This window comes from Corythoichthys intestinalis, chromosome 10, assembly GCF_030265065.1.
Source record: "Corythoichthys intestinalis isolate RoL2023-P3 chromosome 10, ASM3026506v1, whole genome shotgun sequence".
Taxonomy (NCBI): Eukaryota; Metazoa; Chordata; class Actinopteri; order Syngnathiformes; family Syngnathidae; genus Corythoichthys; species Corythoichthys intestinalis.
In genome coordinates, this window is record NC_080404.1 from 51,924,816 (window position 1) to 51,947,702 (window position 22,887).

General features: G+C 40.2%; 1 protein-coding gene and 1 long non-coding RNA gene across 7 annotated transcripts in view; one reads left to right on the plus strand and one right to left on the minus strand.

The window, feature by feature from the left end:
- zmiz1a (zinc finger, MIZ-type containing 1a) overlaps positions 1-22,887 on the plus strand; it is a 509,241-nt gene that overhangs the window by 382,734 nt on the left and 103,620 nt on the right. For 3 of the 6 annotated variants that reach the window (XM_057849271.1, XM_057849277.1, XM_057849276.1), the window contains one exon: positions 15,588-15,699. In XM_057849271.1, the coding sequence (XP_057705254.1) occupies positions 15,631-15,699 (69 nt within the window). In that variant the 5' untranslated portion in view covers positions 15,588-15,630. Of the gene's footprint in view, positions 1-6,816; positions 7,601-10,461; positions 10,871-15,587; positions 15,700-22,887 lie in introns of those variants that run through there. The other 3 variants (XM_057849274.1, XM_057849272.1, XM_057849275.1) reach the window with 3 other exon arrangements.
- Positions 1,748-22,027, minus strand: LOC130923513 (uncharacterized). The gene is made up of 4 exons (XR_009064721.1): positions 21,939-22,027; positions 15,402-15,453; positions 10,831-10,934; positions 1,748-2,072 (listed from the first exon to the last, which is right to left on the minus strand). It is a non-coding gene; the product is annotated as an uncharacterized LOC130923513 (long non-coding RNA).

Genomic DNA, 22,887 nt, shown 5'->3' on the forward strand with positions numbered 1-22,887 from the left:
ACCGTTAAGAGAATTGTAAAAAAAAATAATAATAATAATAATTATTATTATTATTATTGTACACAGATCCTCATTTGTTTTTTTTTTTTAATGTATATACTGTTTGAGGCTCTGCTCAGGTATTTTAATTTTTCATGTTCCTTATCCGATTACTCGATTATTCGAACTAACTAGTCCATCGATTAATTGACTACTAAAATATTTGATAGCTGCAGCCCTAAAACGTACCCACTGTTGGCTCAGATTTTCCTGTTTAGACAGCAAACTAGACTCAACAGCGCCTCTACTGGTTTCACCCAATTAGTGCCAGAATCCATTAATCAACAATCCATTCAACTAAATCCACACAGTTCCTAACAATCTATTAATTGATTATTTTGCCCATCCTGGCAGCTTGAGAGCTGTGTTATTGGGGGAAAAGGAGAATGGAGTAGAGTGTGGATAATAAAAGCAATGAGAGTGACTGTCTGGCCATGGGAGTTTTGCACTCAAGATAATGGCGTGTGTGCAAAGACTGTAGTGGAGGGCAGAAGGGGGGTGCATGAGAGCCGCCGCAACTGAGTGGTGTTGATTGGCTTGTTTGAAAACACATGAATTGCACAAATCCCGGTGCAGAAACCGCCTGCACCCGGGGAAAAAGTGTCACTCTGCGCTGTGCCGTGCCACACTGCAGCCCCAACCACATTAGAGCAAATGAATCCATTCCACCTCCTGTTATGGCTGGGGCCTCCAGGAAGAGGGGGGGTGTCTAGATATGAGGGACGGGGGGGGGCTGAAAAGAGAAGAAAATGATAGAAGGAAATGGAAGGTGGTGGAGAAAGAGCGACGTGCTGGGCGCCTCTAATGATGTCTGAGGGCTATAGAATAGAAGAGTAAAAAGCACAAAGCGTCTGTGGGAGGCGAGAGGGAGAGAAAGAGAGATGTGGCCATGTCGGTGGAGGCAAGGAAAGGATGGCGAGATCCCCCACTGCGTCCGCAGAGCCGCATATACACTTCTTCTTGTTGTTAAATAAGCTCTTATTGGTCAACACTGCCCTCTACACTTGACAGACTGAATGAACATTGGATAATTTCAGCACACATCGTAAAACCACGTCAATTTAAAGCAAACCAAAAGAACGTTGCCCCCCATCAGTCAGATTTATTTAAAAAATGATGTCAATCGTTTGTGCTATGTATGTGCTTGTTTGTGCTGTAAAAGTCTGGTTTATGCTGGTATCATTTTAAAGATATTTACAATATTTTAACTCATTCACTCCCAGCCATTTTCACCGGAGCAAGGCCCTTCGCTCCCGGCCCTTTAACTGGATTTTGACTGATTTTGCAAGGCCCACAGAAAACTCTGTTCTATTGCTCTATAAACAAGGAACCCACCAAAAGAAAGATTACTCTCCTCTTTCAGCAGGAAAAAAAGTTAGTTCATATCTTTTTCCATTCTTTAGAAATCAGCATTAGAAAATAGCTTATTTTGAGCAATTTTCCAATTTCTGATGAAAAAACTTTTTGTAAAAGCATACATTTCAAACATAACTGACTTTAACACAGCTATTTTTTGCTTTAGTTACATCCCAGACATCTGAATAATGTTTTCCTTTTACAAAATAACATAAACAACAAGACAAATAGAGCTTTTGATAGCAAAGTAACAATTTATTTACACATAACTAAGTGAGAGAGGATGCTGTTGTTGCCGCGACAGCCACGTAAAGTTTTCCCACATCGCCGCCTGTCTCATAAAGATGGATTTTTTTTTGTCTCTGCGGGGTCTGCTCGGTGAGCACCACGGACTCAAAGATATCGTCCGCTGCACTGGTGGTCCCGGTCGTTCTGCTCGGTCGTCCAGCGCCTGGCATCCCGGGCGTCCTCTCGGTTGTTCTGCTCGGACGTCCGCCGCCTGGCATCCTTCCCCCGGCGTCCCGGCCGTGCTGCCCGGCTGTTCGTTGCTGTTGAATCGGGTTGTGGGTCTTACCAAATGCGCTACTGCCCTCTAGTGGCCAGATTTATTGCTTTAAAATAGATTTTCAGCTTTGTGCTTTGGAGCTCAGTTGAATCAGAACCCAGAGATGTCTCTTCTGAAAAAAAAAACATAAAAGACGTATAAATATGTCTTTGGGACACTGAAACAATTAAAAATAGAACGTATTAATACATTTTTGGGAGCAAATGAGTTAAAGGTCAATCTGAGGTCAACCATTTGATAAGAAATGGCTAAAAATGGTGCCAATCGTTTATGCTTGGCCCCTTTTTTTTTAATTTCCCAGATGCATCCCTGTAGTCAACTTCGACATGGTCTGCGGCCCCTCCAGCTTTCTCCTGAACATCTGCTAGCTCATTGCCGACAACACCGCAGTGACTAGGGCACCAGGTGAAGGTTACTTGGCACCCTTGCTCCATGAGCTGCGACAGGAGTAGAAGGATTTTTTTCCCGTCGTTGCCTTTGAGTGTGTTCGATGATTATGTTGACGAAATGGGGAGGACGCATGAGAGGCTGCCACTGACAAATCGGGCGTTCCATAGTGTTCCCTTAGCCTTGATGATTTGCATAGCCTTGACCATAGCTTTGATCTTAGATCAATTTAGGGCTGTCAAACGATTAAAATTTTTAATCGAGTTAATTACAGCTCAAAAATTAATTAATCGTAATTAATCGCAATTAATCGCAATTCAAACCATCTATAAAATATGCCATATTTTTCAGTAAATTATTGTTGGAATGGAAAGATAAGACACAAGATGGATATTTACATTCAACATACGGTACATAAGGACTGTATTTGTTTATTATAACAATAAATCAACAGGATGGCATTAACATTAACATTCTGTTAAAGCGATCCATGGATAGAAAGACTTGTAGTTCTTAAAAGAAAAACGTTAGTACAAGTTATAGAAATTTTATATTAAAACCCCTCTTAATGTTTTCGTTTTAATAAAATTTGTAAAATTTTCAATCAAAAAATAAACTAGTAGCCTGCCATTGTTGATGTCAATAATTACTGACACAATGCTCATGGGTGCTGAAGCCTATAAAATCAGTCGCACCCAAGCACCAGCAGAGGGCGGCAAAACTCCATAAAACACAATTAACAAGTGAGCGTTTCACTGTACCGTCATTTAAATGTCTGAGCGGGGCATCTGCGTTAATTGCGTCACATATTTTAACGTGATTAATTTTTTTAAAAAAATAATTAACGCCCGTTAACGCGATCATTTTGACAGCCCTAGATCAATTATTTTTTAAAAATGATCGTTAGTTTCAGCCCTAGATGACTGAGAATCCAATTTTCTTAATTTGTGTCAAAAGTGTCTGGTGTATGTTGAATGGCTCACTTTTGCTTAAACAAAAACCGTTAGTTTTAAATTATAAGCAGAAAAAGCTTGTAGTTTAAACTTGCCTGTTAAAGAGCCTGAATAAATTCTCAGCCTGCGTGCAAATAGCAAAATTCAGGTGATCATTAACTTGTGTGCTTGTGCATCTTCGGTGCGTCTTTTCACCTCCGCCTTTTTTTTGCGGTTTTAGAGACAGAAGCTTCCACAAATGTCGAGTTTTGTTTGTGTTTTGTCACTCAAGCCTCCTTCTCCTCCTGCTGTCGCAGCATAATTGGATGTGTAATCCTTTGTTTTTCACCTCTGCTGAGTGCAGCTGATTAAGATGTTTGGGAGACAATAAAGATGTGCGATAGAAAGATGGAACATTCTAGAAAATGAGGGCACTGTGTGTTAGGTTTGCTATTACAACAGTTAACTTGTTTTCAACCCCCCCACCCTGACTGTGATGACATGAGAGATTAGCATGTTTATTATTGCTGCCTGTTTACTAGGTACACATGCGAAGGGGGGGGGGCTCACATTATGCAACATCCCGTGAGTGATGGGGGTGCGGTGCTCATGCAACCCGCTCACTTGTGTTTATTGATTTTGGACATTTGCACGTTTTCCTTGGACAAGATTTTGGAGCTTGATTTTAGATTTTGGATTTGGGATCTGTTCCAGTTTGAATTCAAGGTGTGCCTGCATGAAAAGGAGGAGAGATGTGATGTCAAGGCCAAATAAGTAAAATAAAAAATATATATAATATATTAGCACTTGATGAATGGAGGATTGTTTTTTTTTTTAATGAATTTTTGATTTTCACCATGTGTGTAATCCATTAGACCAGAAAAGTCCAAAGTCCGGCCCGCGGGCCAAATGCGGCCCGTGGTCAAATTTCGTCCGGCCCCCAGCCTCTGTCATAAAATCAATAACGTCTGGCCCGCACACAGACATAATAAATTGGTCAGCAGTACTGCTACAAACATATGAAGTAGCTTACACACTAAATGCTGCTCCTCATTTACCCACTAAAAGGGAGCAGCACTCTAAGTAACATTACCACATGTGACCCTTTACTCACAATTTTCTAAAATGGCGGCAATCAACAACAACAACAAAAAGTTGAATGCAACGGCGGCACTTCAAGGATAGGTGGAAATTGGACTATTTCGTCACTAAAATACGCAACGACTGTGTCTGCCTCATTTGCAAAGAGACAGTCGAAGAGTTCAAGATGAGGCGATATTACCAAACAAGACACACTGACATGTACGACAAGATTACAGGGTAGATACGTAGCGAGAAATTGAAGCAACTTGAAGCTAGTTTAATTTCACAGCAGCAGTATTTCGCAAGAGCCCGAGAGTCGAAAGAGAACGCCACAAAGGCTTGTTGCAAAATTGTTGAAATTATTAATTTAAAAAAAAAAAAAAAAAAGTAGTGCTGCAACGATTAATCGATTAACTTGAGTATTCGATTAGATAAAAATATTTGAACTAAATTTTGTTTCTTCGAGTATTCGTTTAATTGAAGTGGCATTGTAATGGTTGATTTTAAAAGTGTTTGCATTTTATTTTACTGATGAGGGTGGATACAATGCCCACTGGTCTGCCTCTTTTCACATGGCTGAATCCAGCTGCTCCCTGTTAAGACCAACTTAAGCTAAGTTTTTGTTTGAGCGAATGTTTTTTTAATGCATTCTTAATTTAGTTTGTAGGTATATTTAGCCATTTTTGGTGGGAATATGTGTCTGAACCACTTGTTAAGAGCATTGTAAAAAAATAAAATAAATAAAAACTTTAGCATTTTATAGCATTTAAGCTAGCAGCTATCCAAGTTAGCCAATTGTTCTTTTGTTGTACACAGATCCTCATTTAAAAAAAAAAAAAATTATATCGTTTGAGGCTCAGTTCAGGTGTTTTAATTTTTCATGTTCCATATCCGATTACTCGATTATTCGAACAAACTAGTCCATCGATTAATCGACTATTAAAATATTCGATAGCTCCAGCCCTATAATAAAGCAAATGTGACAGAACGGCTTGCTAAAATTTGCTTAAATATATTGTTCTACGTAAAGGACGTCATCCAAGGTCGGACCCCCACATTTTTATCACACCAAATCTGGCCCCCTTTGCAAAAAGTTTGGACACCCCTGCATTAGACCATACGACATGGCTCCAGTAATCCATGTGTCCAAGACCCTCCCAAATGATGTTGAATGTACAAAAATATATTTGTTTCACTGAAAAAGATTTATCATTAAATGAAGACATAAGGGTCAAATTTTGATTTGTTGCCTACAGAAAGTAGTGTGAAAGTTGAACAAAAAATGTACTTCAAATACAAAAACATGTTATATAACATAAGTGAATTAAGTAGTGGTGCTGTGAGATCCAAATTTAATATTTTGTATAACTTCCATGGGCTTCGGCAAGGATTCATACAATTTATCGATGAAGTCGTCAGGAACATCAAAGAAAGCAGTCTTGCATGCCTTCCAGAGTTCATCAACATTCTTGGGTTTCGTCTTCCATGCTTCCTCTTTCATCCTACTCCAGACATGACAGGGCTGGCCAGTCCTGGACGATCTTGATCTTCTTTGCCTCGAGGAACTTTGAGGTAGAGATTGAAGTATGCGATGGAGCACCATCCTGCTGCAGAATTTGTCCCTTTTTATGGTTAGGAATGTAAAAGGCAGCTAAGATTTGTTTATATTTCAGACTATTTAAAATAAATTTTTCAAAAAACGTGTGGCATTTGCCAAGGCCCACTGCCTGTCAAAAGGATGGACGCTGAAAAAGTGGCAAAAGGTGGATTTTTCGGATGAATCTTCCATTGAATTACACCACAGTCGCCGCAAATATTGCAGGAGACCTACTGGAGCCTGCATGGATCAGAGATTCACTCAGAAAACAGTAAAGTTTGGTGGTGGCAAAATCATGGTCTGGGGTTACATCCAGTATGGGGGTGTGCGAGAGATCTACAGGGTGGAAGGCAACATAAATAGTCTGAAATATCAACAAATCTTAGCTGCCTCTTACATTCCTAACCATAAAAAGGGACAAATTCTGCAGCGGGATGGTGCTCCATCGCATACTTCAATCTCTACCTCAAAGTTCCTCAAGTCAAAGAAGATCAAGATCCTCCAGGACTGGCCAGCCCAGTCACCAGACATGAACATCATTGAGCATGTCTGGGGTAGGATGAAAGAGGAAGCATGGAAGACGAAACCCAAGAATGTTGATCTCTGGGAGGCATGCAAGACTGTTTTCTTTGATGTTCCTGATGACTTCATCAATAAATTTTATGAATCCTTGTCAAAGCCCATGGAAGTCATACAAAACATTAAATTTGGATCTCACAGCACCACTACTTAATTCCCATATGTTATGTAAGATATTTTTGTCTTTGAAGTACATATTTTGTTCAATTTTCACACTACTTTATGGAGGCGACAAAACTTTTGTCTTGCCAAAATTGGACCTTTATGTCTTGATTAAATGATCAATCGTTTTACAGTAAAACAAATATATTTTTGTACATTCAACATCATTTGGGAGGGTCTTAGCTTTCTTATGAGCCATTTCTGAAACCAATTGAATAATTAAAAGTCAGGTTATTAGCAATTGTTTCTACAAAATGGATAAGCGACAAGAATTTTGTCTGGGACTGTAGAGTGTGGCGTATGATCTGAGCACTAACAGGCTGACCTCCCACCTCTTCAATCTCTGCAGCAATGCTGACAGCACTGCTGTAATGAGTCACATGACATTTTGGAGAAAAATGACAAGCAGTACTCAATTTGGACATTTAGGGATGTACGTAGTTTCTAAGGGCTGTACTCACTTTTGTTGCCAGGGGTTTAGATATTAATGGCTATATGTTGAGTTATTTTGAGGGGAAAATAAATTAACTGTATTATATAAGAGGCACACAGACTCCTTTTCATTGTGTCAGTGTCATTTTGTCAGTGTTGTCCCATGAAAAGATATACTTAAATATCTTCAGAAATGTGAAGGGTGTACTCACTTTTGTGATACGTTGTATGTTGCAAAACGAAATAGCATCAACAAAGCAACTGAACTTATATAATGCCTATCAAAGAAAGGTGTCACAAAGCACTTTATGCACACATTCATACACTGATGGGCTGAAGTGTTTTACCCGAGGACATAACGATAACGTACACAAGTGGGAGCAAAGGCAGGTAATCGAACCCACAACCGCTGAATTCGAAAACAACTACTCTTCCATTAAGCTACACTGCAACTCTTTGTTGTTGATGGTAAAATTGTTTTACCATTTTTATCTAAATGTTGTTTTCAGTTCCTTGGGACTAATTTCCTTAAAGAGTATTACAACACTTGGGGAAATGCTAATATTCCATCATTTATCCATAAACGCATGCCTTATGTATTCATATCATGCCACTTCGTGTAATTACACACGTGGCAACACTAAGAAAATGATAGAAATTTGGATCGATTGTCAAGCTAGAAAGACTGGGGCCCGAGATCCCCGAAACTAGCATATTGTGTGCGTGACGTCACAACTAGAAAACACCATTCTTAGTGCTTGGGTCCTGACAAATGGCGGCGATGATGGCGGACAATTTTGTTTCTAGTTGCAGCGACGAATCCGAAGTAACGAACGTTCTTCTGATAGTGACGAGGAGAGTTATGAACCTTTCTTTGGTGTTTTGGGTTATCAATTTGAGCCCAAACGAGAGCCAGTGCAGCCTAATGAAACGATCATTGAGGGGAGCAATCACACTGATGAAACACCGGCAACAGATCGTGTGGGAAACACCGAATGGTTTGTTTTGCATTTCTTTTTATGAAGCTGGTACACCGTGACTGCAAAATAAAGTAATATATAGAATAATTATCATTTATTGTGCTATCATAGGTTTTCGCTCTGCCAACAGACACAAATATAGACACAAATATGAATGGGATTAAAGGAATTTGTTGTATATATTTTACGAGCGATGATTTATACATGTGTCAAGTCCTATATCCAATGTGTGATATGATTTTTTTATTATAAAAGAGTACTCACTCTGGCCATTTCGAGCTAGGCTGCTCCCCTCCTTTGCTTTGCCTGGGGTGGTGGGGTGGTCTCATCAGTGCCAGTCATCGTCCTCTTTCTTGATATCTCGGGACATTTAGGTTGCTGTGCGTGTATAGTGGGCACCGCATCTGCTTTCAGCAGCAATTTCTTAGCAATACCTGATTTAATTTATCCATAGTTCGAATAGCATTCAGGTGTAAAATGCCCACCACACAAAACCGTGCCGGAGGTTGCGTCTGCAAAATTGTCCCTCTTTGCACGGACGAACTTTACCCATTGTCTGCGTAGTCCAGCTGTTTTTCTCGCCTTGGGGAACTCATGGGTACTACATTGCGATAAATGGTTATTTGTACACCACATAGCACGACAGGTTTGAACCATTTTAGCGATTTTTTGATAAAACACGAACGCAACTCTCTCGTCGCTAAACATTGATGGCACCTGCCTCGACCTTTTGTTTCCTGCCTGTGACGTCACAGCCCCATTCGGAAATGTTCGTAATTTTCTATTTTTGATAATTGCTCAGTAATTTGATTTATATTTTTGTTAACTTTTACGTGTTAACAAAAAAAAGTTAACACGTAAAAGTTAACTTAATCTTGCCACATAACGGTACTATTGATATCTCACAGCCCGTTAGTATTATAATTCTCTTTAAACATCTTGACCAGATCGGTGTTGCTAGTGAATGTACCTTTATTGTTACGTCTAATAGATGTCAGATAACATTTCTATCCTGACAGGGTGTGGGGGACAAAGAAACTGTTGAGAGAAATGGTGGAGGAAATGTTTTGTATTCATAAATGTGTCCTCAGTTGATGTTGAAATAATGTTCCTATTGCTTGTTATTATTGACATATTATCTTTTCACCACAAGATGGCTGGATGGGACTTAATTGTCTAAAGTGCTACATTTATTACTTCTTTGTGTTTGACTTTGATGACTTTGATTTGTGGGATTGCCTGTGAAGACAGCAATGAGAGAGGTTGTATCCGCATGTCAGTAGAAATTAAACACGCCAAGTTTTGGCTAAAAGACAACTTATTCTCCGTCAATTCTTCCTACGAATCATCGTCAAATGGGTCGATGACTTACTTATTGCTGCAAGCAATGATTGTATTCTGAAGCAAACAAAGGAGATGCTGGCAGAGAAGTTCAGAATGAAAGACCTGGGACAGCTTAAACATTTTCTGGGCATCGATTTCATTCAAACTCAAGATTGTGTAAAAATGTCACAGGAAAAGTATTCAAACAAGATACTAGAGCGCTTTGATATGCTTGATTGCACAATCAGAGAAACACCCTGTGAACAAAAACTTGACTATTCCGAGGATGCAATAAAAATGAGCAACGTGAGGATGTATAGGGAAGCAGTCGGAAGCCTTATATATCTGTTTGCACAAGACCTGACTTATATGTGGTAAGCAGGTTATCGCAGTACTTTAATGAACCCACGGAGGAGCAGTGGACTACTGTGAAACATGTCTTACGATACCTAAAAGGTACTTACGAAAAGGGCCTTAGTTTCAAAAGAGACGACAATGCAAAACTTGGTATTCAGGCATATAGTGATGCTGACTGGGCAGCTGATACTAGCGACAGGCGCAGTACTTCAGGATACTGTGTTTTCTTGAGCAAGAAGAGTTCTCCAATTTCTTGGAAAACAAAGAAACAACCTACAGTCGCACTATCTATCTGTGAAGCTGAATATATGGCACTGGCTTCAACCATACAAGAATGCCTATATTTAGAACAACTACTAGGTAGCATTGATCATTATCAGTACACTCCAACAATTGTACACGATGACAACCAAGGGACAATCGCTCTTGCCAAAAATCCTGTTAACGGACAGAGATGCAATCACGTAGACATAAAATATCATTTTATTAGATCTACTGTGAATCAGGGAAGAGTAGCATTGACGTATTGTCCAACGGATGACATAACAGCTGATATCATGACAAAACCTGTAACAGTTAAAATTAAAGAAGTTTGACAGTGCTATTTTTGGAATTTGAAATGTAAAATTTCATTTGGTTGTTAAAAAGGCATCAACATGAGAACAAGTGGGGGTGTTGAGAGAGATGGTTGAGGAAATGTTTTGTATTCATAAATGTGTCCTCAGTTGATGTTGAAATAATGTTCCTATTGCTTGTTATTATTGACATATTATCTTTTCGCCACAAGATGGCTGGATGGGACTTAATTGTCTAAAGTGCTACATTTATTACTTCTTTGTGTTTGACTTCGATGACTTTGATTTGTGGGATTGCCTGTGAAGACAGCAATGAGAGAGGATGTATCCGCATGTCAGTAGAAATTGAACACGCCAAATTTTGGCTAAAAGACAACTTATTCTCCGTCAATTCTTCCTCTGAATGCAACGTTGAGCTGCAACCACCTCAACAGAAACAATCCCAGAACATAATTCAAATTACTTTTCAGAAAGGTGGTTTCATCATCAACCCTGAAAAAACGGTGTGTTGATTTTCCGTAGCTTTTCCTTTTTCCTCTCCTGCCGTTGTTGTAGATGTTGCGACACCTGAAAAAGAAGAGAAGCAGTTCATCAATAGCCACAAGGTCAGGTAGAAAGCCGGCTGTGTTCATGAGCCTGCCCCACCAGTGGTTTGCAGACTGACTGTGGGGGATTTGTAGTGCTTGTTAGGGCTTAAAGTAGCCCTCCCCTGGACTACTACTAGCTCTTAGGTCTGATGTGTGAATGAAACAGAGAGAGAGATCGGGAGACATCTACTGGATGTCGATGAAATTGCAGGACAGCGGAACTAGGCCGCCAGCATTAAGTACATGTGCCGTGAAGTTTCGGCCTTGTGGTGTGATTTACACAGATGGTTAATGAAGTGAGTGTCATAATTTCACATGTAGGCTAAGGGGGGAAAAAAAGAATTCCCTCACTACGTTTGGCTACATTGCCCTTAATGTCTAAGACTTTCTAAATGCAGTGTGGGTAATTCTACTCCGTTAAGCTCAGAGGATTAGTAACACACTCTTATTCTCTCTGCAAGTGCGCTTTTGAAGTCTTTACCTTTACACACAATCAAAGAGGAGGACTGGAACTATTATGTTTACATGCTCGTGAGGGAGAGCACATTTGCGACATTTCGGGAAGATCAACTAACTCGCTGCATAGGAACATTTTGCTGGATGAGCATCTGCAGTTTGCCACTGCAGGGGGTCCTGAGGGAGCCTTTATCACTACTGAACAGCTTTCTAGAACATGTACACTCACATAGCCCTACCCATTCTTTCACACTGCCACCTGTAGCTACCACCTTTTGTGTGGAGGAATCTGTGGTGAGATAAACACATTTGGATGGCGAGGGACAGAGGTCTCACTACCAAAGCAGCACGATGCCTATTAATCCTGATTTAACCCATTTTCTAGAGTTGGTCAGAGCCAGTGAACAGCGACGGATGGGTGGGTGGGGTGGTAGCAGTCGTCTTTTAGGCTTGACTGAGAGAGGCTCTTGTAAGCACGCTGATTTGACTCATTGTTATTAGAGGTGTGCGAAATTTCCGATTCTTAGATTATTCACGATTTGGCTGTGCAAGATTCGAGAACGATTCACAAACATCTAAATACCGATTATTGAAATATGTCAAGTAAAGCGGAACTAAAACACAGTCAGCGCGATGTTCGGGACGCAATGAAGAACGGACCGCATTGCGTCCCGAGAGTAAACATCTTGTCATTACCCGGCTAATGACAATGCTCAACTCACGGCTCTGGCTCAACTCATGCCGCTAGATAAAAAAAAACAATAATACCTGACTGCTGCCACGCTACAAACTACGTCCATATCATGTTAAGGTAGGTAATACATATCATATATATACAGAACTAGATAAAAAATGACAGACTCAATGGCATTAGCAGAACATTTATTGCAAACTAGATGCGGCGTTGGTAAACAGCCGCCATGTTAAAACAGGAGACTTCTCTAGAAGGCTCTGTTGTAGCGAATTTAATTAACTTGTTATCTAAAATACTCCTAAATTGGCAAAATCTTAACTTGAAACTATCTTTAAAACAGTTTTAAAACTTTCACGTCTAAAGTAGACAGAAGGGAAATTATGGAGTAAAGGGGGCAATTTTAACAACTTTAACAGTTGATTCACAACATTAATTAAATGTCGTTTAAAGCTGCTGATACAGAATGGGGACTTGAAAATTTTATTTACTGTTTTGAACTGTTAACTTGATACTGAAATAGTCGTTTATTTAAGCCTGACAGGCTTTTTGTACAATTTTTGTAACTAATGTACGAAAAATTGAAAGCAGCTAATAACTTGGGGGGTTTGTGGGTGTCATCAATAATCGATTTATAATCGAATTGTTGCCTCTGAATCGTAATCGAATTGTTAGGTGCCGTAAGATTCCCACCTCTAATTGTTATGTAGCCAATCTACAGAATGTTAATTACTGTATTGGCCTGAATATAAGACAGTGTTTTTTGCATTGAAATAAGACTGAAAAAGTGAGAGTCGTCTTATATTCGGGTTCTAGACATTTTACCCATTCACGACGCTAGATGGCGCCAGATATCATTGAAGCGATGTTCTGTCATGACAGATCTCAGCTACTCTCAAGTTTAACCACTTTGCATTATTTTATTGCAATGTTTTTGCTTATTCAGATTTGTTTCAAGACTACAGTTAAAGTTAGATCTCACTTTGATGTTTATTGCAGTTATTGCAATTTTTTTTTTTTTTTTTAAATCACAATAGATTGGCTTTACATTTCAAAAAACCGGAAGCCATTCATTTACGAATGTGATCGCACTTAAGTTTACATATTTAAATGTTCAGATATTAAGATTTGAATGAGGAAAAATAACATGTTTTTTCTCTCAAATATATTGTTTTAATCAGTTGTTTCATATGTACTGTCATTAACTTCTGTATAAAAATTAATTTGGTGTTCAAAAAGTCTTTTTTTCAAACTTGAGTCTTGAAAAAGGGAGTCGTCTTATAATCAGGGCCGTCTTATATTCGGGCCAATACGGTATGTTTATTGTTGTTCTGTTGAAAAATTCTGTTGATGAACTACTGTAATTTTCGGATTATAATGCGTACCTGCCGCCACACATCAAATTTGCAGTGGCGCCAACAGGGGGTGGCCAGGGGTGGCCACGGACACCCCTATAAATTGGTTGGCCACCCCACTGGCCACCCGCTTGCCAGTATATCGTTAGATTGTTGTAGCATCAGTTATGCATTTCACCCCAAATGAATGCATTTATTTTGTTTTGTTAAATGTAGGCTGTCAAATTTATCGCGTTAGCGGGCGGTAATTAATTTTTTAAAAATTAATCCCGTGAAAATATTTATCGCAATTAACGCATTCGCAGTACGACTCATTCAAGCATTGCCACTAACAGCCTACAATGGCGCCATTTTACTTCTATACAGAAATAAGAGGCAGAGTTGAGTAGATACAAGCATTCATTGGGGCCGTGGTTTTAATTGGCAAAAGCTTGTCATCTCTCCCACAGCAACTATAAATATTGTGGGACGCGACGTGGGGAAGAATGACAGGAGATCTTTTTCTTAACACCCTGTAGTGTACCCAACACAGAGAAGATATAGCATTTGCAGCCACCACACACAGTCATGGTTGCACCACTTCCCATCATGCATTTGGGCAGAACAGTTAAGTCGCTACAGTATCATTTACTGAAAGCTCAACAAATACACTAGATGGCAATATTTAGTCACAATATACAGACTCACATTTATCCTTTAAGAATTACAAGTCTTTCTATCCGTGGATCCCTTTCACAGAAAGAATGTTAATAATGTTAATGCCATCTTGTGGATTTATTGTTATAATAAACAAATACAGTGCTTATGTACAGTATGTTGAATTTATATATCCGTCTTATCTTTCCATTCCAACAATATTTTACAGAAAAATATGGCATATTTTAGAGATGGTTTGAATTGCGATTAATTACAATTAATTAATTTTTAAGCTGTGATTAACTCGATTAAAAATTTTAATCGTTTGACAGCCCCAGTTAAATGTACACCTTATGCCTAATATATATACATAACACAATAAAACAAAATTGTTGTGGAACTCAAAATGTTGACTGGACAGTTACGGACTATGCACATTAAATCATTAGTAACATCAAATATTACACAATACACCAAAGTATATCAGTAGTCGTGTCCTTAAGTCTTTCTGATAGTTTTCCCCTGACCTTTTTAACTGCAATAATATAATGAAAACCTGAAATTATGGCTTTTAGTTTTGGCCACCCCAAGATTTTAAGTGGCCCCGTCTGGCACCTCTATGAAAAATTTCTGGAGGCGCCACTGCAAATTTGACACGAAAACGGCATTTGTTCATAGATAAGCCACACTGGACTATAAACCACAGCTGTATTATGGGATATATACACCAGAAGATATTAACCAGTAACACTTTATTTGACAGCGGCATCATAACTGTCACACGACCAAATGAACCACCATGAAGCTTTGAACCATTTTTTTGCAAAGCTTCATTGCTTCAAGAAGCTTCATCTGGTCATCACTGCTCCCTTGGGGAAGACGGTCAACCTCTGCTTCATCAGAAAAAAGTAGTGTTTCTACCTCAATTCGTGCTTTAGTACTTAGCATTTAAAAATGGGAGATCTGAGGGGAACAAATTCAGACAAAATATGGCGAAAACAAGCTTTTTGTGAAAATATAAATTTTTTGCACAACAGTGGCTTTAATCCAAGCATTTTTTCCCTTTTAAGACAACTCAAACATGCCTTCTTAAAAAAAAAAAAAAAAAAAAAAAAAAAAAAAAAGTGAAATGTGGTTTAGATGACAAAATAACAATTTATTTTACATATAATCAAGTGCATCAAATGTAAAATATTCACTTTGGACAAAGTATTTCCAAACTTTTTACTATTTGCAAATCTGTAATCACAGTCAGACTCTAGGGTCGGGGATTGCAGTGAAGCTGTGGGGTATTATTAACTTTCTTTACCTTTCTTTGCACTGTAATCAGCAGTGGACGCTGATCTGTACACCAACTCGAACTGTGGATGGCACATTACATCTCAGTTAGTACACAGAAATAACAGAAGCATATCTGCGACTAATTTCATCCACCAAAGTCATTTCACACTAGCAACCTATCCTGAAAGAACCGCATCGTGTCTTTGTTTTGCAGATCAACAGACAAAGTTTAATGGCGTCCCGGTAGAATCGCCAAAATGAACACGCTACCATCAATGGACCGGCACATCCAGCAGACCAATGACAGGCTGCAGTGCATCAAACAGGTTTGACCTCTATGGACCTCATTTTCTTTTTGTATCCTGCTCTCCATGTGCTTTTGTCCACTTCCTCGACACGCATGGTCAGACATGACCCAGGGCTAGCTAACGTCACTGTAATTAACAGTTAGTTCGAGCTAAGTGACTGGCAGGTTGCAGGCTTACTTGTTCAGTCTGTGTAGGCGTTTTCAATTCTCTCACATTATTAACATGTTACACATATCATTGATAGATGAATGATCGGGCTTTTAACCTTTTTGCCTCCCCACTGATCCCAAGCCGCCTCCGTCACCATCAGAGTTGCCTTGGAATTTTTTTAATCTTGTATTCGACATGGTTTTGACGGAACTGACACGTAAAGATGAGTTTCCGTGTCAGAATATACTTCTTGTTGTGATTTAGGGAGAAAGCAACTGATCTCATATCCACCGAGCGGCAGACTTCGGTTTGTTTTGGAACAATGAATGAACAAACTATCCTTCTATGAAAACAAACAGCATATACAGTGGGGCAAATAAGTATTTAGTCAACCACCAATTGTGCAAGTTCTCCTACTTGAAAAGATTAAAGAGGCCTGTAAGTGTCAACATGGGTATACCTCAACCATGAGAGACAGAATGTGGGGAAAAAAAACAGAAAATCACATTGTTTGATTTTCAAAGAATTTATTTCCAAATTAGTGGAACATAAGTATTTGGTCACCTGCAAACAAGCAAGATTTCTGGATGTCAAAGAGGTGTACCTTCTTCTAACGTGGTCTAACGAGGTCAAACGAGGCTCCACACGTTACCTGTATTGATGGCATCTGTTTTAATTCATTATCGGTATAAAAGACACCTGTCCACAATCTCAGTCAGTCACACTCCAAACTCCACTATGGACACCAGAGACAAAATTGTAGACCTGCACCAGGCTGGGAAGACTGAATCTGCAATAAGTAAAACGCTTGGTGTAAAGAAAACAACTGTGGGAGCAATTATTAGAAAATGGAAGACATACAAGACCACTGATAATCTCCCTCGATCTGGGGCTCCATGCAAGATCTCACCCCGTGGCGTCAAAATGATAACAAGAATGGTGAGCAAAAATCCCAGAACCACACAAGGGGACCTAGTGAAGGACCTGCAGAGAGCTGGGACCACAGTAACAAAGGCTACTATCAGTAACACAATGCGCCGCCAGGGACTCAAATCCTGCACCGCCAGACGTGTCCACCTACTGAAGAAAATACATGTCCGGGCCCGTCTGTGTTTCACTAGAGAGCATTTGGATGATCTAGTAGAGGAGTGTGAGAATGTGTTATGGTCAGATGAAACCAAAATAGAACTTTTTGGTAGAAACACAGGTTCTCGTGTTTGGAGGAGAAAGAATACTGAATTGCATCCGAAGAACACCATACCTACTGTGAAGCATGGGGGTGGAAACATCATGCTTTGGGGCTGTTTTTCTGCAAAGGAACCAGGACGACTGATCTGTGTAAAGGAAAGAATGAATGGGGCTATGTATCGAGAGATTTTGAGTGAATATCTCCTTCCATCAGCAAGGGCATTGAAGATGAGACGTGGCTGGGTCTTTCAGCATGACAATGATCCCAAACACAAAGCCAGGGCAACAAAGGAGTGGCTTTGTAAGAAGCATTTCAAGATCCTGGAGTGGCCTAGCCAGTCTCCAGATCTCAACCCCATAGAAAATTTGTGGAGGGAGTTGAAAGTCCGTGTTGCCTTGCGACAGCCCGAAAACATCACTGCTCTAGAGGAGATCTGCATGGAGGAATGGGCCAAAATACCAGCAACAGTGTGTTTAAAGCTTGTGAAGAGTTACAGAAAACGTTTGGGCTCCATTATTGCCAACAAAGGGTACATAACAAAGTATTGAGATGAACTTTTGGTATTGACCAAATACTTGTTTTCCACCATGATTTGCAAATAAATTCTTTAAAAATCAAACAATGTGATTTTCTGGGGGGGGGGGTTTCCCCACATTCTGTCTCACATGGTTGAGGTTTACCCATGTTTATAATTACAGGCCTCTCTAATATTTTCAAGTGTCAGAACTTGCGCAATTAGTGGTTGACTAAATACTTATTTACCCTACTGTAAATTGGAGTGGACTGGACAAGGGCTGTTCGGTCCCTGTACGACCGGTGTCAGAGTTTGATCCGCATTACCGGCAGTAAATCGAATTCGTTCATAATGAGGGTTGGATTGCGCCAAGGTTGCCCTTTCTCGCCGATTCTGTTCACAATTTTTATGGGCAGAGTTTCTAGGCGCAGCCGAAGCGTTGAGGGGGTCCGGTTCCGTGGCTTCAGCATTGCATCCCTGCTTTTTGCAGATGATGGGGTGCTGTTGGCTTCATCAAGCCGTGACCTCGAACTCTCTCTGGAGTGGTTGGGATGAAGATCAGCACCTCCTAATCCGAGACCGTGGTCCTCAGTCGGAAAAGGGTGGTGTGCTCTCTAGGGATTGGGGATGAGATCCTGCCCCAAGTGGAGGACTTCAAGTATCTTGGGGTCTTGTTCATGAGTGAGGGTAGGAGGGGGCGGTAGATCGACAGGCGGATCGGTGCAGCGTCTGCAGTGATGCGTACTCTGCACCGTTCCGTAGTCGTGAAGAAGGAACTGAGCCGAAAGGCGAAGCTCTCGATTTACTAGTCGATCTACGTTCCTACCCTCACCTATGGTCACAAGTTGTGGGTCGTGACTGAAAGAACAAGATCCTGGATACAAGCGGCCGAAATGAGTTTCCTCTGCAGGGTGTCCGGGCTCTCGCTTAGAGATGGGGTGAGAAGCTCTGTCATCCGGGAGGGACTCAGTGTTGAGCCGCTAGTCATCCGCACTGAGAGGAGCCAGTTGAGGTGGCTCGGGCATCTGGTTCGGATGCCTTCTTGGACGCCTCCCTGGAGAGGTGTTCCGAACATGTCCCACCGGCGGGAGGCCCCGGGGACGACTCAGGACAAGCTTGAGAAACTGTCTCTCAGCTGGCTTGGGAATGCCTTGGGATCCCGACGGAAAAGCTGGTTCAAGTGGCTGGTGAAAGGGAAGTCTGGGCTTCCCTGCTAAAGCTGCAGCCCCCGCAACCCGACCCCAGATTAAGTGGTAGATAATGAATGGACGGATAAATCGGACTGTGCGCCTTTTACGTAGTGCCTGATCTTTCTGTTCCATATCCAGTCTCAGTAAAACCTACCCCATGTAAAGTTAACAAAATATGGTAGTGTTTGTTGTTTCTAATTCTAATACAGTGGTACCTCGACATACGATCTTTTAGACATCCAACGTAAAATTTGACTTGTTATTTATCTCGACATATGACGATATGCTCAAAATACGACGATTTATGACAGCGTCACAATTTAATTGTTTTCCTGCTGGAAAGATGCACAGTGGATTTTCATGGGAGAGAAATCAACATGGGTCCCGAGGTGGTTAGTGCAGGTGGTGAATAAAAAGGAAAAAGGTGACACTTACCATTGAAATTAAGATGGAAATGATAGAAAAATATGAGCGTGGTGTGCGCATCAGTATACTGGCTCGACAATACTGCCAGAATATGTCTATGATCTCGACAGTACTCCTCCTACCTTCATTCACCAGACTTTATAAGTTAAGATGACAGTTATTATTATTGTAACATCGGCAAAGAAACCGCCACGTTCGTCAGGTTTTTGTTCATTTATTTCAGAACTTGTGCAATGCAACCTTTTCCTACCTAATGTACTTGGAACGAGTTCGAAGTACCTGCCCCTAATGATTTATGAGTTGATAACATGCATCCATTTCTATACCACCTGTCTTGTTCAGAGATTGTGAGAAACTATAGATAATTTTAGACAACAATACGGACTGGTTACCAGTCAACAGTGTTGTCACGGATTACTTAAAAAAGTAATTGAATTACTGATTACTGATTACACCTCAAAAAAGTAATCTAGTTACTTTACTGATTACTTTATTATCAAAGTAACTGTTACTTTAAAAGTAACTTATCAGTTACTTTTTACCAATTTTTTTCCTTTTGCTGCCTCAACATAAAAATAACAGAAAAATGTCATCGCGTGTAATTGAGTTTTTCACATAAGGCTTAATCTTTGAGTTAGCGGGGGTTTAATTAGTCGACCACCATTGACTCGCCCTAGCCTAGCCATTCTGGAGCCCTAAAACTAACAAATAACTGACAAACTGCACAAAACGTGTTTAAATCAACTCCAACGACTAATTAAACCCCCGCTGACTCCAAAATAAAGCCTAATGTAAAAAATTCTGAACTTCCCATTTGAAATAAAGACCTAGCCGTTAAGTTGTTGTCTTTAAAAGTTGTAAAGCAATAAAACAAACAACAAAAATTAATGAAAGGAACAAAAATCCTTCAACATAGTTTTCATAATGGGTCAAAATCATTTTTCGAACAGATCATGAGACTAGCACCTTGGAGACTATCCTTTGCTTTGCTTAGCCAAAACTACACAAGAAGAGGCAAGATGGATATTTAGAATTTCTTTCAACCTAAGCTTTCAAACACTGCCAACAACAACTTGAACAGTTGATTGAACTCGAACAGTGTCAAGATATATATATATATATATATATATATATATATATATATATATATATATATATATATATATATATATATTAGGGCTGTCAAAATTATTGCGTTAACAATCAAACCCATTAAAATATTTGAAGCAATTAACGAACAAATGCCCCGCTCAAACAGATTAAAATGAGAGCACAGTGAAAGGTGTACTTGTTGTGTTTTTCTGAGTTTTGCCGCCCTCTGCTGGTGCTTGGGTGCGACTGATTTTATAGGCTTCAGCACCCATGAGCATTGTGTAAGTAATTATTGACATCAACAATGGCGGGCTACTAGTTTATTTTTTGATTAAACATTTTACAAATGTTATTAAAACGAAAACATGAAGAGGGGTTTTGATATAAAATTTCTATAACTTGCCTTTTAAGAACTACAAGTTTTTCTATCCATGGATCGCTTTAACAGAATGTTAATAATGGTAATGCCATCTTGTTGATTTATTGTTATAATAAAGAAATACAGTACTTATGTACCGTATGTTGAATGTATATATCCATCTTGTGTCTTATCTTTCCATTCCAACAATAATTTACAGAAAAATGTCATATTTTATAGATGGTTTGAATTGCGATTAATTGCTATTAATTACGATTAATTAATTTTTAAGCTGTAATTAACTCGATTAAAAATTTTAATCGGTTGACACCCCTAATATATATATCTATATATATAAAGTATTGGCCAAAAGTTTGAAGACGCCTCAAAGGTAGATACTTTGAATAATGTAGAACACAAAACCTGTTTTCAGGTATTTCACTTTTTTTTGCCATTCCACATGTTCATTCATAGTTTTGATGTCTTCAATGAGAATATACGATAGTAGGGAAAATATATAAAACGCAAAAATTATGAAGTGTGTCCAAACTTTTGACTTTCGTTGCAGTCTTCAACATGCTTCTCCCCCCAGTCCCACTGAAAAACTCCGCCTATGATTACAAACTAACGAGAAAATAATAACTAATAATAACATAATTACACATATTATAAAGGCTGGTTGCAAACTGTAGAAGTGCTGGCTGTCTTGTTACCTGTCGGCTTTGATTCGAGTTTTTTCGCGTTGTGCTGTAATTCCAAGTGCTTCCTTGTTGAATTGGATGTCGAGTATATAGCGGTCGACAGTCTTTCTGAGCCAGCGCAGAGTTTGCAACGAACGGAGATATTTTTGTCATCTTTACTGGACGGATATGTGAAGTAATGGCTGTATCTCCAGTGAGCAAATGCAGCCGTTTGTTGTATCTCTCCGGCTCCTTTACTGTTAGCATGTAGTAACGCGTTACTGACAAAACTGCCAGTCAATCACAGGGTGCATAGAGACATAACCATTGATACTTTCACACTATAAGAGTTGTACTTGAAACCAACCAACCCGCCCAGAAGTGAAGCGCTTATAACCCAACAGTGATTCCACAGTAGATAATATATCTTGAAATTGTCGTTTCATCTGCTCGAATATTGTTAGGCAAGTCAAAAAATCCAGACAATTGTAATCTTTGACAACCCTGATCAGTTTTTACAATACAGCCGTGCTGAACTGACTATGCTGTTCGTTTGGCAATGAGCTAACTGATGTGTCGCAAGTGTCAGAAGGAATCAGTCCATCTTTTCCTTGTGTGCAGCATTTGAAGCAGCACCGCTGCACTCTTTTATCCTTACCTCCCCCGCCGATCCTTGTCCTCACCCAACCCGAAACGGCAACAAGAGCAACCCCTTCCTCTCTCTCCCTCTGCTGTCCTTCCCTTCACACCAGAGCCGATGTTGTCAGGCAGAGCGGCAGTGGCAAGCGTGTTGCGGCAAAAGGAGCTGTAAGTTCGCATGCAGGCAGACAGGCCCCTGCTGCGCTAGCTCAGATTCCTCTGGTGCCTCAGGCTGATGTGCCTCCCATCAAGCGGCAGTGATGCCAGCTCATATCACTCATGTAAAACAGGCACACTCCCAGAGAGTGTCTCCCCGTTCCCAGTCAAAGTCGCGCAGGATCTGTGGCGATCACAAAGGATGAGTCACTCAAGGCCTTCTACCTTGAGGCTCATGATATCTCTGGAGGCTCACAGAGATTTTCTCGGTAGGCAGGTGCTCAGTAGTGTGGGCTTTTGTCACGCACACACAAAAAAAGCCATCCTTTCCGGAACCTTTACCTTTCGCCGGCTATGAAGGACAATGCCTTTACCTTCTCCGCAGGAACTCACAAAACAAGGCGCTCCTGCGCCACATGAGCATAATAAACGCTTTCAAGTAGGCTCAATCTCGCTGCAGCAGTGTCGTTTCGGAGCTATTAACCTCCTGAGCCGCGAAGAAAGAGAGCCCAATTTTTAAAACCGCTTATTGTGTCCCGCCAGCCAGAGTAGCCTTCAGACAGTGGGAAGAAAAGACTTGACTGTTTAGGGCTTGGGCGAACAAGCGAAAGAAAGACTGACAGACTCTGAAAGAGATTAGACAACATACACCCGTCTGCGATGGAGTGTGCACAAATGACTGCCAGGACCAAGGTTGTTTGTTTTATGCACAAGCCACTCAGTGGGCTTTCGGTGCACAGGCTCCGTTACATTCTGGAGAAGAAAGATACGATGGGAGAGTGTGGGTTTTGGTGGGAAAGATTCTGTGAGAG